The 16,841-nt window shown below is 33.4% G+C and overlaps 1 protein-coding gene across 2 annotated transcripts in view; it reads left to right on the top strand.

Moving 5' to 3' along the window:
• Positions 1 to 16,841, top strand: part of HFM1 (helicase for meiosis 1) — a gene marked incomplete at its 3' end in the record, with an annotated part of 94,267 nt that overhangs the window by 8,954 nt on the left and 68,472 nt on the right. For both annotated transcript variants that reach the window (XM_081307664.1, XM_081307665.1), the window contains exons 4-10: positions 7,041 to 7,297; positions 7,555 to 7,602; positions 12,512 to 12,582; positions 13,040 to 13,172; positions 14,094 to 14,245; positions 14,806 to 14,883; positions 15,091 to 15,249. In XM_081307664.1, the coding sequence (XP_081163790.1) occupies positions 7,041 to 7,297; positions 7,555 to 7,602; positions 12,512 to 12,582; positions 13,040 to 13,172; positions 14,094 to 14,245; positions 14,806 to 14,883; positions 15,091 to 15,249 (898 nt within the window). The remainder of the gene's footprint in view (positions 1 to 7,040; positions 7,298 to 7,554; positions 7,603 to 12,511; positions 12,583 to 13,039; positions 13,173 to 14,093; positions 14,246 to 14,805; positions 14,884 to 15,090; positions 15,250 to 16,841) is intronic.

Below are 16,841 nucleotides of genomic sequence, written 5' to 3' on the forward strand. Positions count from 1 at the left end.
AAACTAATTTTAAACAAATTTTCTAGATGGTCATATTGTATACTAAAGTTTGAGAATCATTTTCCTAAGAGTCCATGCAAAGGAGTGAAATTAGATTTTTCTTTTCCTTTAAAATTGATTTTGGCCCCAGTATGGTGGACAAACAAGAAGGGAGTTAGAATATATTGTGAAGAGTCAATTAAAAGGTTATTATATTGGTGTAGGTAGGAGAGAAGTCTTGACCTAGGACTTTGATAGCAGAAATGAAGAGAGTCCAAAGTTATATAGGAGGTAGAATCCCGTGGGACTTACATGATTACTGTATGTGAGATCTTAAACCTACATTTCTAGTTTGAACCAAAATAATGAAGAATGGTGCGCCCTTAAGTAATATATAAAAAAAAACTTAAAGAAAGATTAGATTTAGGGGAATGTGATGAATAGATTTGGACATGTTGATTTTAGGTACTTATAAATTATGCAGACAGACAATTGAATATATAGGTTCAAGATTCAGAAGAGATCTAGTTTATAGTTTTTGTTCTCTCTATGACATAGATGAGGTTATCTGTCATTTTGAGAGAATAAGTAGGGCATTATGAAAGATTGGGAAGAATAGGAAAAATTATGGAGATTAGGAAAGCAATCTAATTAGACTAATGCTGGGCACTATAAATGATGCTGGATATTATAAAAAGAACAGTTGAGGTAAGTATGATTTCTTATATCAGATTTAATAAGTTATAATTCAGATAACATGAAATTCACCCTTTTGAATGCACAAACTCATTGGTGTTTAGAATACTTACATAGTTGTACAGCCATCACTATTATTTAATTTTAAGACATATTCATTACCCCCCACCCAAACAAACTTAATATTAATAAAGTCCTACAAAATTATTTCTGTTACAGAATGCCAACCAGGAAAGCAGGGTGCCCAGACTCCTTACCTCTCTATGTGCCTGAAAAACTCAGGTGTTTCTACAATCCAGTCTGTATAGGTTCATTTGCCAGAATGACTTAAATCTCAGGAAAACACATTTCTTGCATTCACTGGTTTATTATAAAGGATACAACTCCAAATAAATAAATTCATAGGGCTGACTATTGGGGATGAGGTGGAGTAAGCCTCTATGAGTGTGCCACCCTGTCAGCACCTTGATGTGTTCACCAACTCAAAAGCTCTCTGAGCACCATTATTTGTTTTAACAGAGGTCCCATTATATGAGCATGATTGATGAAATGATTTGTCAGTGGCAGTGAACTTAATCTCCAGCCCATCCTGAAGGTCAAAGGGGAAAGAGTAGGGAGACCAAAAGTTTCAACCAGCTAAGCAAGCACATGGTTGGATGGGAGAGAGAGAAGAGAAAAAAGGGAGAGAGAGAAAGGAGATCAGAGTCCTTCTGGGGCACACCTCCAATGACTAGAACACCTCCCACTGAGCTAAAAGTCTCCATTATGTCCCAGTAGCTGGGGATTTGACCTTTAACACTTGGGCTTTTGACCCAAACTACAGCATTTCTGACCCAAACTACAGCATTTCTGAACTCTTTATTTTACTCCATGGACTAATATATGCTATTTTTATGCTAATTCTACAATGGAGCTTTGTAGTTTAAATTAAGAAGTGTGAGTCTTCCAATTTTGATCTTTTTTTTCAAGATTGTTTTGGCTATTTTGTGTTCTTTGCATTTTCATATGAATTTTAGTATAAGAAGCCAGCTGTTATTTTGATAGAGATTGTGTTGAATCTGTAGATCAACTTGAAGAATCTTACCATCTAACAATTTAAAATCTTCCAATCTAGGAACATGAGTTGTCCTTCCATTTTTAAAAGTTTTCTTTAATTCTCTCAATTATGTTTTAGTTTTTCAGTGGATAGTTTTATACTTATGTTGTTAAATTTATTCTTAAGTATTTTATTTTTTTGCTGTTATTTTACATGGACTCTCTTTTTTCCTTAATTTTTTTCTTCAGATTTTCCATTGCTAGTTTATGAAAATATAATTGTTTTTTGTATATTGACATTATATCCTGCAAGCTTGTTGATGATGACTCTGAATTTTAATACTAATCACCTGCTCCAAAGTTGTACTTTTTACCCATTCATATTCCACTGCCTTGCTGTAATTATTTTAAAAAATCATTCAAGAGTGAGGTTTTGTGATGTAAGTATGATAAAAATAATAAAGTGGATAAAAGTTGTCAGAATCAAAATGGAGTCACTTTTGTCAAACCCTAACAAAAAGGGAATAGAGAGGTCATAAAGAAGGGGATCTCTCACACAATGGCCTATGATAAAAACTGTTATGAGTACTCTGAAAACCACAACCTTGCATAAAGGCATTAAGGTACCACATCCTTACACAAAGAATACTTTTGCAATGACATTTGCCCAACAATTTGTCAGCCTTGAACTGACACTGCTCTTCTTATTAATCCTTGCTGAGGACAGTTGTTTCAGTGTAACTTATTAACCTTATTTTACCTTTCAGAAGCCTTGCCATTCTTTGCCTCTCTGGTATGCATATGGTTTGCCATTACTCCAAGTAAATTCATTTCTTTGTAGAGCCTCTTGCTCTGTTTTTTTTTTTACTATTTTAAAGTTTTATTTTATTTTTTTAATTGATTATTCAAAACATTACAGAGCTCATGATATATCATCTTTCATACATTAGACTCAATTGGGTTTTGAACTCCCATTTTTACCCCAAACACAGATTGCAGAATCACATCTGTTACATACTCACATTATTGCATAATGGCATATTAGAGACTATTGTATTCTGCTACCTTTCCAATCCCCTACTATCCCCCCTCCCCTCCCCTCCCCTCCCATCTTTCCTCTCTACCTCCTCTGCTGTTGTTCAATTCTCTCCCCTTTTCCCCCCTCCCCCTTGCCCCTCATAACCTCTTATAATTTTGTGTATCATTGAAGGTCTCCTACAATTTCCATATGCTTTCCCTTCTCTCTCCCTTTCTCTCCCCCCATTCGTCTTTGTTTACTGTTAGTCTTTTCCTCATGCTCTTCCTTCCTGTTCTGTTCTTAGTTGCTCTCTTTACATCAAAGAAGATATTTGGCATTTGTTTTTTAGGGCTTGGCTAGCTTCACTTAGCATAGCATAATCTGCTCTAATGCCATCCATTTCCCTGCAAATTCTATGATTTTGTCATTTCTTAGTGCTGCATAATACTCTATTGTGTATAGATGCCACATTTTTTTTATCCATTCATCTATTGAAGGGCATCTAGGTTGGTTCCACAGTCTAGCTATTGTGAATTGTGCCGCTATAATCATTGATGTGGCTATCCCTATAGTGCGCTCTTTTAAGGTCCTCAGGGAATAGTCCGAGAAGGGCGATAGCTGGGTCAAATGGTGGATCCATTCCCAGCTTTCCCAGGAATCTCCATACTGCTTTCCAAATTGGCCTCACCATTTTGTAGTCCCTGACACAATTGTTGTAGATATTTATGGGATACCATGTGATATTTTGATACATATATACAACTGTGTAATGATCAAATTAGGGTAATTAGCATATCCATCACTTTAAACCTTTAATCACTTCTTTGTGATGAGAGAAATTAAAAATTAAAATCCTCTCTTCTAGCTATTTTGAAATAGATTATATATTATCATTAACTATAATCACCCTATTATGCAATAACACATCAGAACTTGTTCCTCCTACCTGTCTGTAACATTGTATCCATTGACCAATCTCTTCCCATCCTACTCCTATACCCTCCCCAGCCTTTAATAACCAATATTCTATTCTCAATTTCTATGAGATGAATGTTTTTATTTCACATGAGCTCATGTTGCATTTGTCTTTCTGTTCCTGGCTTATTTCTCTTAACACATTGTCTTCCAGGTTCATCCATGTTGAAGTTGACAGCATATCATTATTTTTATAGATGAATGAGTCCATTTTCTCATCCTCTGGAAATGCCGTCTGTCTTCTTTATCCATTGGTCCATTGAATAAATGTGAAATGCTTCATGAATTTGTGTGTCACCTATTCTTCTCTGTACCATTCCAATTTTAGTATGCATATGTTCCTCTGTGAATATTAACATCCCAGACCAAGGGGTTGCAGTCTTTCCCTCTGCAGATGTCTGGCATTCTCCCTTGAATGTGTATTCTTTGCTTCACCTCCAAAGACATCTCACCCTGGGCCTTTCTCTTCAGTATTTCTCCAGTGTTTAAGCTCCATATTGCAGAAAGCTCAGTCCTTATCCCCGGTGCCAGTACAATAACGAGGACATGGTTTTGAGAAAAAGGAAAAAGGTTTATTGCTTTGCTAGCAAAGGAGAAACACAGGGGACTCCTGTCCCAAAAGCTGTGATTCTTGCTCTGTTTTTTAAAATTAGTATTTTTGGGTTTATTTTTGTTTGTTTGTTTTTGTATCGGGGATTGAACCCAGGGGTGCTTAACCACTGAGCCACATCCCCAGCCCTTTTTATTTTTTTTATATAGGTACAGAATATTGCTAAGTTGCTTAGGGCCTTGCTAAGTTGCTAAGGCTGGCTTTGAACTTGTGATCCTCCTTCCTCAACCTCCCAAGTGGCTGGGATTACAGACATGTGCCACTGTCCCCAGCTTCTGTTGTTATTTTTATATTAACAGGATAAGCAGAGTTTAGAATATTGGTAAGAAAGTGGCCATGGAATTTAAGTCCACAAAAGGTAGACAAGAAAAGAAAAAGGGAAGATAGCTTAGGAAAAAATAGGTTAATTACAGTTAACTTGTTCTTTGAACTCACTGGTTCCTTGAGCAAATAAACTAACAGAAAAAAAGTTTGAAGTTAGAAAATAATATATCGGAATCATTGTTCATCAGATTATTGAGAGGAAGGGCAGTTTGGGATAATGACAGACTCTGGTGAGACAGTAGATGACTGAGGTCATGTGAAGGAGAATGCCTTTGGAAATGAATTTTCTGAGGAATTGAGAGATAAGGATTTTGAATGTGTTGTCTCCATGAATGCTGCAGTAGCACAGAATATTGGCAAAATTCTGAAAGCAAGAGGAAAGTATTCTGAAGTGACCAGAAGGTTGATAAGTGATATATGCTATTAGGAAGTGGCATAGATGAATAGTGTAGGTTACTATTATGAGACTGGAAAAATGATCTAGATTTGGAATAGAGAGAAAAACACTCTCAATCTTCAAGTACATTGAATGTAAGAGAATTAGGAGTTTCCACTTAGGGGTTTTCTTAAGAAGCAACAGTTTTCTAGGGCAGAGCCACATTGTTTGTTTGTTTTTAAGGCCATGGATAATAATCAATGAGGAAGTCAAGGACCTAGGGGAGTTTATTAAGTGGGAGTTCCAGAGGATTTAGGAAGATTCTGAGGTCCAGAGAATTTTGATAACTAGAATGTAGATAATGTCTTTACAGTTTGTAAAACTTATTTCAAACTCTTACTAACTTTAAAGTCACACAGCTACAAAGCAGAGGAGCTTTAAACTTAAACCTAGGTCTGTCTGATTCTAACCAATATCACAGCATATTGCAGGGAATCATACTATAGCTTGAATATCCTTGTTCCCAGTACAATATGTATTATCTAAGATTATCTGCTTTTGAATTTTCCATCTTCAAAGATAAAACATTAGAGGATGCTAAAATACATTTTTCAAGTTTTTTCAAAGACTTGTTCTTATACAAAAGCATATCATTGTGACAGAGTAATTTACAAATTATTTCATGTTTGCATAGTGTTTAAGTATCATTTCTTATAGAATTCTGTAAGTCTGATACCTTATATCATCCCCATTACTTATTCTATCAGATGTAAGTGTTATATTGGAAACCTTAATGATTACTACATCTCTTGAGGCTATTTTGAACAAATTACTGTGGTAGATTTTCTTTTGATCAAATATAATACAGTCATAAAGATGATGTCTCCTTGTTTTTCAGAACTTTGCCAAGAAGTATTCTTTACACTAGGGTTATTATTAGATAGTGTTTGGGATGATTTGATCTGCTAATACACTTTCCTATTTGGGGGGATGATGTAGGCTAGGGTATACAACCTTGAATTGACTGGCAAGTAAAACTGAATGAACTGATACTTTCTGTGAAGCTAAATGTTATTGATAACAACTTTTAATTCATGACAAGTATGTTGATTTATTCCTATAAATTTAATACATGTGTTAATATATTGTTATATCGAATCACTTTAGTAAAATATAACTACTATTAGGTGAATTACTTTTTTTGTGACTATATTGTGTGGCCTTTTTCCCTCCCTTTAGCACTTTTCTGACTTATTCAGCAGTCATTAATTATCTTGTTGTGTACAGCTTATCCCCAAACTTAGTGGCTTAAAAACAACAATAAATGCTTTTCTCATTGTTTCGTAAGTTAGGAACTTAGGAACAATTTAATTGGATGTTTTGGCCTGGGGTCTCTCATGAGAATGCAAAAGAGATTGGGAACCTCTGACAGGGCTATAATCAGAATTTTGGCACAGTCTGTGGTCATCTGACACTTGACAGGGGATCTGCTTTCATGGTGGATCATTCACCTTGGCTGACACGTTGGTGCTGGCTCTTGACAGGAAGCTTCAGTACCTATCCACATGGGCCTTCTTCATAAGGTTGTTTGAGAGTTCTTAGGATATGGTGTTATTGATAGAGTTCCTTCACAGAGTGAGTCCTCTAAGAGACTGTGAAAGGGACAATGTCTGATGTCTTTGTCTTTTTGACCTAGCTTTGGAAGTCACACACTTGGACGTGCAGTACTCTACTAGTTACAAAGGCCAGTTCTGATTAAATGATTCAATTTGTTGCAGACTGCAAGAGTGTGAAAAAAAAGGAGGCAAGGATCATTGAGGCCATCTTAGACACTGGCTACCACAAATGGATTTATCTGAGTTTTAGGAAAATGAAAAGATGTATATCCATAGTAAATTTAAAAAGTCACATTTTAGGAGATTGATTGAATTTTTTATTTTTATGGGCATGTTTAAAGAGACAATTTAATGCTATTTTTAATATTCTAAGCAACTGTTACAGGTAAAAAACATGTGGTTCTTTTTCAGATTATTTAAAATATGTGACAATATGCATGGAGGTACTTATTCTAATAATAGTGCAAACTTGGACTCCGTAGTTAACTCAGTGAAAATTATTCAAACAGAAATGAACAAGGAGAAATCATGGAACTGTAGCAATAATAAGCAAAAACCTCAATCAAACATGTTTATAGCAAATGAAGCTTTTTCATCTTCTGAAATTGGAGATGACATACTCAAAGTACCATCATTTTCACTTGCATCCCAACCTCATAATATTCAAGGTGATTTCTTGCTTTTTCATTTTGTTTTATAAAAATACAAATTAATCTGCATTTTGTAGCATAGAGAAAATACAAAATTATAGTATATTTAAGTGGGTTATCTATGTGCAATTTCTGCCTTTCTTTATTATGTTGCATTATTTTTTAGCTGTATTCTAATATTTTTGCCTATGTTCTCAAAAAAAAGTTGTGTAAGTTTTATTGAAGCAATTTTTTTGTAGAAAAAGTTTAAAAATATTCATCTATGATTTTTTTAGGGGTAAGCAGAAGTGGTATAGGTTCCTTGAAGGCTGTCACAGAAATTCGTATCCTTTAAATTATTTTACAACATATTTGATATTGTGAAATCACATTATTAAAATATTGTTTCATTGTGTTCCTGTACATTTGTTTTGGTTACAAAGAAAAAATGAAAAGTGTATCTTTTGAGTCATGTAAGAGATACATGTGTATGATAGTGCTATTCCAAGTGTGGTCTGTGTTCTGGTGCCAGCTTGAATTGTATGTACCAATAGAAGACAAGGTAAATACAGAAATCAGATTTGTATTATTGATCTGCGTGCTGGTGCCAGCTTGAATTGTATGTACCAGTAGAAGACAAGGTAAATACAGAAATCAGATTTGTATTATTGGCAGAACTCTGGTCAGCTTTACTTACACATAGATACAGATAATATCTTATGTTTTGGATAAGATCAACCATAGTGGATTAAACTGAATAGGGGAAATGGAAAGAAATGGACTTTTTGTTAATTGGGTACATTTTTACAAATCTAACATTTTTGAAAGAACCTAGTTTATACATATAATCCAACTTACATGTTTGGCCATTTCTAGTGCAAATATTTTGGGTGTATTCTGATGGTAATATCTTCTTTGCCTCTTTTTTTAAAATTTTTTTTATTGGTTGTTCACAACATTACAAAGCTCTTGACATATCATATTTCATACATTAGAATCAAGTGGGTTATGAACTCCCATTTTTACCCCAAATACAGATTGCAGAATCACATCGGTTACACATCCACATTTTTACATACTGCCATATTAGTGACTGTTGTATTCTGCTACCTTTCCTATCCTCTACCTCCCCTCCCCTCCCATCTTCTCTCTCTACCCCATCTGCTGTAATTCATTTCCCTCCTTGTTTATTATCCCATTCCCCTCACAACCTCTTATATATAATTTTGTATAACAATGAGGGTCTCCCTCCATTTCCATGCAATTTCCCTTCTCTCTCCCTTTCCCTCCCACCTCATGTCTCTGTTTAATGTTAATCTTTTCTTCCTGCTCTTCCTCCCTGCTCTGTTCTTAGTTGCTCTCATTATATCAAAGAAGACATTTGGTATTTGTTTTTTAGGGATTGGCTAAAATTAACAAAACTAAAAGTTGGTTCTTTGAAAAAATAAATAAGATCGACAGACCCTTAGCCATTCTTTGCCTCTCAATACCCTGTGCATGTCAATTTTATTACAACTTACCAGCTGTTTATGTGACTATTTCCTCAAGACCTAAGAACTCCTTGAAAGCAAGGGTTGTGCTTTATCTATTTTCCCATCTCCAGATACTTTTAAAGGCAGATAAAGTAAAGCACATAAGTAAGAAACCTTGTAGGCAGAAAAGTAGCCATGAGCAAGGGGGAGGGTAAAAAATTGTTTGGAAATAACAAGCATTCCAGTTTGATTAAAGATATAAAAGAAATAGGAAATAATCCTGGATAGGTATCTTAGGATCAGATCATTTAATGCCATAAATATCAACATAAAGAATATTTTATGTTTTTGTTTTTAAACTCCTCCTTAACTCTATTGTCATATAATTAACAGGTAAAAACTGTATATATTTGAAGTATGCAATGATATCTTATTATTATTTTACAGTCTGAAAATGATTACCATAATCAATATTTCTGTCGCCTTATGTATTTGCCTTTTGGTATATGTGGTGAGAATACTTAGGATCTGTTCTCTTAGCATTTTGTTTTTATTTTTTTAATTAAAAAAATTTTTTTTTGAGATAAAGTCTTGCTATGTTACCCATGCTGGTCTTGAACCCCTAGGCTCAAGCAGTCCTCCTGCCTCAGCCTTTCAAGTATCTGGGACTATAGCTACATGCCATCATGATCTTGTTTTGTTTTTTAATATTTATTTTTTAGTTGAAGTTGGACACAATACCTTTACTTTATTTATTTATTTTTATGTGGTGCTGAGGATTGAACCCAGGGCCTCACACGTGCTAGGTGAGCGCTCTACTGCTGAGCCACAATCCTAGCCCCATGCCCTTGTTTTTATTTTTAATAAATTTATTAAACAATGAGGAGAAACCATGTAAATTTTTGAGCAGTCAAGCTAACTCATCTAAACTATGCTTTATGGAATTAGTGACTCACAGCTGAGGAATGTTGTAGAATTCACAAAAGTTATGGTTTAGTTAGCAAAACAAAAAGTGAATTCCAGATATTGGGAAATCTAGGCAATAGTGACTCTAGTCCCAAGTACTCAGAGGATCATTTGAGGCAATTCTGAAGTATGGTTAGAAAATATTTTCCTGAACACTTATGAAAAGTTGTATCCAATGCAGATAACTAAATTGGGTTAAAATGGGGGAAGGCCGGCATGATATTAAACTTCAGACGTAGTCAGTCTTTAGCACTGCTCTTCAGCACCATGTCTCAATCCTGCTGCACTTCTCTCTTGTGATCTAAATAAAATGGAACATAGGAAATAGATTAGTAAAAAGCATGTTTAAAGATAGTTAAACAATCAACTATTTGTATAACTGGGCTTTCCATAGTATGGCACTACCTTCTTAAGACTTTTAGAGATTTTCATGCTATATATTAGCTTAAGTGGTTCTGTAGTTTAGGTATCTTTGTTAGTTAAGACTACTATGTATACTTCTGTTCATTGATTTATTGTCAAAAATTTCATTTGCTATAAAACTGAAGTACTATGGGTTATTGTTTCTGAATGTATACAATAGAAGATTGAAGTCTATTCCTGATAATTTGAGTTTGTGGATTACTTGGACACAATATATTTGCTGATTCTTTTCCAATATTTTACAATATTTGAATACTCAGGACAGTAAGTTTTGTCAGATTGATCCTGTCACAGTACTCTTGTCATTTTCAGTTCTAGAGACAGTTTTCCCCTTTATAACATATAATTATAGTGCCACTACTTAGTTTGTTAAAAATTTTTTTGAGTGTTGATAATGATGATAAATGATGTTAGTGATTGAGCTTTTTCATGAGCTGGGAAACTGATTCTGCACCTACTCTGAATCAAAGATTCATTTTTGTTAATATAAATTGATGTATAACTATCTAATGAGAGAAAAATGGCATGATACCTACTTCTGGGCTTGTTATGAATAAATATTTTAGAAGAAAAGACATATCTTGAAGGAAAATGAGATTCCTTCAAAATCTGATGGATTGACAAACTCAAAATTTCATTTTTATTTTGGAATAAATATTCTGACATGCATAACAGAAAGTAAAATGAAAATTTCTAAATTAATGGCTTGACTTAATGCAATCATATATTAACTGAGTTACTGTGTGTCAGGCATTGTTCTAGGTATTTGGGATATATCAGTTAAGAAAATAGACAGTAAATCCTTGTCTTTGGAGAGTTAACCTTGGGATAAGGGTGGGGAAGAAGATAGATCTAAACAATTATAATAGTATATAAATAAGTCATATAGTATTTTAAAAGGCAATGAGTAATATTGAAAAAGAAAAATGTAGAGCAGGGTAAAGGAGGGTTTAATTGGGACTGCTGGATTTGAGGATTCAGGATGTAGAATTAAATAGAATAGTTAGGATAAGGCTTCATGAGAAGGTACAATTTAAGCAATTAAAGGATGTGAAATAGCCAAAGAAATTTGGAAGGAAGAATAATCTAGGCAGGGGGAAGGCTTCATGGAAGGTATATGACTGATGTTTTCAAAGAACGGCAGTATAGGTGGAGGAGAGGAATGGGAGTGGGGGCCAGTAGTAGAACATGGAGTCAGAGAAATAAAGGCTAAATCAGGTGCAGGAAGGAGCAGTAGTAGGGTGACAAGACTACATAGCTGTCTACATCAAGAGAAAGAGGGTTTTTTTGCAGAGTCATATAATCTGAGCTATAAAAGGATCACTAGAACAATCCATGAATTCTTATATATCTTCTTAAAAACATACTGCTTACATAATTTTATGTTTGAGTTTTCAGATATATCATCTGTCATATCATTTATTAGAGTATAAAGTCTCTATGGTAGGAACTCATTTTCTTCTTTATTTGCAGTTTTCTAAATTGAATAATGCATCATGCTTATAGTGTTTAATAAATGTAGTTAACTAATAGTGATTCAGAATAAGCAGAATGCTGTAAAATCTCTTTCAAGCTTGCAATAGATTCTCACCTTGGAGAGATGTTTATTCTTTAATCTATTAATTTTAAAAACGTTTTCATGGGCTGGGCGCAGTGGCACATGCCTGTAATCCCAGCAATTTAGGAGGCTGAGGCAGGAGGATCATGAGTTCAAAGCCAGCCTCAGCAAAAGTGAGGAGCTAAGCAACTCAGTGAGACCCTGTCTCTAAATAAAATACAAAAATAGGGATGAGGATGTAGTTCAGTTTCAAGTGACCCTGAGTTCAATCCCTAGTACCAAAAAGAAAAAAACTTTTTCAGGGGATGATTTAAAGAATTATTTAAATTCTTCCTGAGGAGCCAGTATGCTGATAATTCAGTTATAATTATCAGAAACAAAGGGTTTCATTTCAGGGTTAGGTGACCAGAAATAAGACATTATCTAATGAAGCACAATCAACAATCAATAATTAGTGAAATTTGAAATATTAAAGAAGTAAAAATAAAGTAGCCTCGTCAAAGTGTACTGTGGAAAAGATAAACTAGAAGCAAAGTTTTGATAGACTTAATCTCTGTATATTTGCATCTCTTCCATCATATTTAACTTTCAAGTTATAAGCCTTATGTAATCTCTTATTTCCCTATAGGGACTTCATAAGTTCTTTGTAAAACAGAGTGGGAGTGGAGACTCTAATAAAAATTGTTAATTTCTTTCTTAAGAAAATAGAAATGTGAAAGCCTCATTATTAAATGCTGTCGGAGTCAATATCAGTTTAATTGAAGTTTAAAATCAAATCAGATGTAACCTGTTTTTAAATTTCTGAAATATTTGACTCCTTAATGTTATTCAAAGCAGCAAAATTTAGAAGTATTTTCAAAGAATTCCCGTATTTCAACTATATACAGTCCAAAGCCTTTGATGATGTAAGTATCTTATAATTATTTACTTATCTTCCTCTTCTCACCAGATTATATGCTCTCTAAGGAGAGAGACTAGATCACATTTTGGTTCCCAGTGCCATATTCAGTGACTAGTACATTATAGAAGCTCAGAAAATGTTTGTTAGATACATATATACAATTCTCACAGGTAGATTAATTTGTATTTGTTAGATTTATGAGAATTTCTCTAGAAGATAAAGGAATGATTTTCTTCTATGTCTAGCACATCACTTTGACAAATAAAAGAGATTAAATATTAATAGTATTATTTTTTGATGGTGGAGGTTCTGGAGCAAGGTTACAGTTTTAATAATTGAATGTTTGTGTTATTATTTTGTATTATTATTCCTTAGAGTCTTCCTAAGACATATTTTCTAACAAGTTGAGGATGTGTGTGAAAAATTTGATGTTACGTAATTGATAAAATTTTATTTTTTAGCTTCTTTATACAGATAGAAATTTTGTAATTTGTGCTCCAACTGGTTCTGGAAAAACTGTAATGTTCGAACTAGCTATAACAAGATTGTTAATGGAAGTACCATTGCCATGGTTAAACATTAAAATTGTTTACAGTAAGTATATATTGTAAGAATAGTGATTAATTATAATAAAAGCTCAGTAAAGCAAAAATGAAGTAAATTCAGCTCAGTCATAGGCATTATTATTTGGTTTCCCATACATTTTTAAAGAAACTGATTTTATTTATTTATTTGTGTTGCTGGCGGTCAAACCCAGGGCTTTATGTATGCCAGGCAAGCATTCTATCACTGAGCTATGCTCCCAGCTCTAATAAATTCTCCTTCTGTTTTTTTTTGTTTGTTTGTTTGTTTGTTTGTTTGGTTTTTTTTTTTTTTTTTTTTTTTTTTTTTTTGGTGGTGCTGGGTATTGAACCTGAAGTCTTGTACTCCTAAACAAACACTACCATTGACCTATACATCCAGTCCTCATATATTTTTAATGGATATATTACAATTGGTTTTGTCTGTTCCATTAAACTCAAAACACATTTTCTCAGAGTTATAAATAAAAAGTAATATTTTAATTGAGAATTTTAACTTCACATGCTTGTTTTTTAAAGGTCAGTTAAAATGAACAAAATAAACATTTATAATTCTAGAAATTTACATAGACACCTCTGCTCTCCTGTTCTGGGTGTGTATTTTTTAAAATTTCCTCAAAGTAGTATATATACATGGTTTAAAAACCCAAATATTACAAAAAGCCTTATAATGAAAAGCACTAATGTTCTGCACTCAGCCCCGCCCCCACCTCTCTCTCCGCTCTTAGCTATAAGTTCCTGAGTAATTATTTCTATTTATCTTTAGTTCTTTTTGGTGATTACCTTTTTATCTCTAAATGATATGCCTAAATTACTAACTTTTAATTTGTCAATATTAGTACCTAGATGTATACTTTTGTCCTAATTTTCTTAACTAAAATTTGTGAAAATAATTTTAAAATTGCATTTATATTAAAAAAATGTATCATTATAGTGGCACCAATAAAAGCCCTATGTAGTCAGCGTTTTGATGACTGGAAAGAAAAATTTGGACCAATTGGATTGAATTGTAAAGAACTCACTGGAGATACAGTTATAGATGACCTATTTGAGATTCAGCATGCCCATATTATTATGACAACTCCAGTAGGTATTATTTATCCTTTATTATTTCCTTGGTTTATTAGAAAAAATCTGTTTCTTTTCAGAAGAAGTTCAAAGAAAATACAAAGTAGAAGCATATATTTGCAAAGTAAAAAAGTAATAGTATTCAAGGTACAAAAAAAAAATTACCTACAAAAACATAAGTAAAAGACAAATGGCCAATAGGAAAAATGGACAAAGAATATCCAATTTGTTATTGTTGATAATTTATAATCATATTTATTCCTCTTATTTTTTTGCCCAAGTATTATGTATTATAGAGGGAGTACCTTGGTAGAGTTTAAAAGTATGTAATCAGACAGGGAATTTAAATGTTGTGTGGTTAAATTTAATAAAAGAATTGAAGGCCTAGTTTTAAAACACTGACCAAACTATCAAAATTCAAATTTTTAATCTTTAAATCTTTTTCAGAATACTTTTAATGTATCAATCAAACCTTTACCTGTCATTTGTATTATGTCATGGTAAAATTTTTGTTGATGTCCTAAACAGTACTTATTATAATTCCTTATCACATTAAACTACTTGCACTTTTTCTGTAGGAGAAATGGGATAGCTTGACTAGGAAATGGAGAGACAACTCTTTGGTTCAGCTGGTGCGACTATTTCTCATTGATGAGGTAGTGAACACATTATTCACTTTCAGAGATAGCATAAAAAGATGTTTAGAAAGAAAACAACTTCAATGTTTGTTTAATTGCTACTAGGGGAAATTGCTGGAAAGTGCCCATTTTCTCAGAGAAAAATGTTAATTTCATCGTACATTTTAATTTTTTAAATAGATTGTAGTCCTACAGCTAATGATTCTTTCTTGATTTCTTGTATAGGTACATATTGTAAAAGATGAATATCGTGGTCCAACTCTTGAAGTTGTAGTCAGCAGAATGAAAACTGTACAGTCTTTATCTCAGCCTTTAGAAAATACTAGCACTTTTATCCCAATGAGATTTGTAGCTGTGTCTGCAACAATTCCAAATGCTGAGGATGTAAGTTAGAATTTCAATATACCATCAGGGTTTTTGTTTTATGACTGGTGAAATGTTTAGTTATTTTGATCTTAGAGAACAGTGAGGGTTTTTGTTTTTTTTACCAGTCACTTGATAAAGTATGTTGTAGAAATTTATGGTTAGTTTTCTCAGATATAAAAATTTGGTCATTCAAGTTTAATATTTTTAATAGATGGCTGTTTTTAGCTAGTATCTAAAAGTCTTAATTTTATGGATTTCATCCACCTGTCATAACTTGACTAATAACATGGTCATTATAGCCAGCTGTCTCTAATTGTATAGAAAAGTATAGTAGACATAAAAATAATTGCTGAGATGATTATCACTCTCCCCCAATTCTATATGCCTAGCATTGCAGTAAGCCAAAATGATTGATGCAAAAGTGAGAACATATGGAACTTGTCCTTGAGGAGAATCTCATGGTTAATGGTAGAAGGACATGGAAAGAAATAGTTACATGGAATATTATACTTCATATAATGAATATACAACTTAATTTGTGTATGGAGGGGTACTAGAGCTTGAACTCCCGGGGCTCTACCACTGAACTACATTTTGACATGCTGAAATTTGTGTATCCTTTTAAAATTTATTATTTGAGACAGGATCTCCATAGGTTGCTGAGGCTGTCCTTGAATTTGTAGTTCTATTACTTCAGCCCCCTGAATGGCTGGGATTACAGGTGTGTACCACTGTGTCCAGCCTTTTTCTTTCATTTTTAGGTAAACTTCTTGAGAAGTGATACAGTTTCACTCTACTTTTTTACTCCTGTTTACTTGTCAGCCTACTATAATGTAGCTTTTTTTCTCCAACACTTCTTAGAAAAAATACCTCCTGTATTTGCTCTTCCAATGGAAAATTTTGTCTTTATCCTTAAATTTACACAGTTAATAATTTTCTTATTCATGAAATGAAAACTTGTTTTGTTCATATTCAAGAATAATATATAAAAATTTAAAGTTTATAAAAACAATAAAACTAATACCCAGACTTTGTCCTTTCAAATGTTTACATGTGCATCAGTCTGTTTTCCATTGTTATAACAAAATACTTGAGGCTTGGTAATATGTTTTTTTAAGGAGGTTTATTTAGTTTACAGTTTTGGAGTCTGAAAGTCCAAGATTGGGTGACCTCATCTGTTCATCTTGGTGAGGGCCCTACTGGCTACCTCATAACATGGTGGACAGTATCATGGCAGGAGTATGCCTGACAGGGAAAGATCCCATGCAATCCAGAGAGATTCTAGAGTCAGACTCACTCTTTTTTTTAACAACGCACTCTCATGAGAACTTGCTTACTTTGGGAGATCAGCATTAATTCCTTCCAAGAACATTGTCCCCAGTAACCTAACCACCTTTTACTAGGTCCCACCTCTTAAAAGATTCCATCACCTCAGTACTATTACTACACCGGGGAACAGGCATTCCAACAAAGGAAATTTTGAGACACACTAACCATATTCAGACTATAGTAACATGAAATTATAATATTATAGTTTTTTGATCTACATTTTCATTTTACCTACAAATATTTCCATGTTATTAGTCTTTACTACTGTTTTGTGTTGGGGG

Source organism: Spermophilus citellus (genome assembly GCF_964194105.1).
Source record: "Spermophilus citellus genome assembly, chromosome: 9".
In the NCBI taxonomy this organism is placed as follows: Eukaryota; Metazoa; Chordata; class Mammalia; order Rodentia; family Sciuridae; genus Spermophilus; species Spermophilus citellus.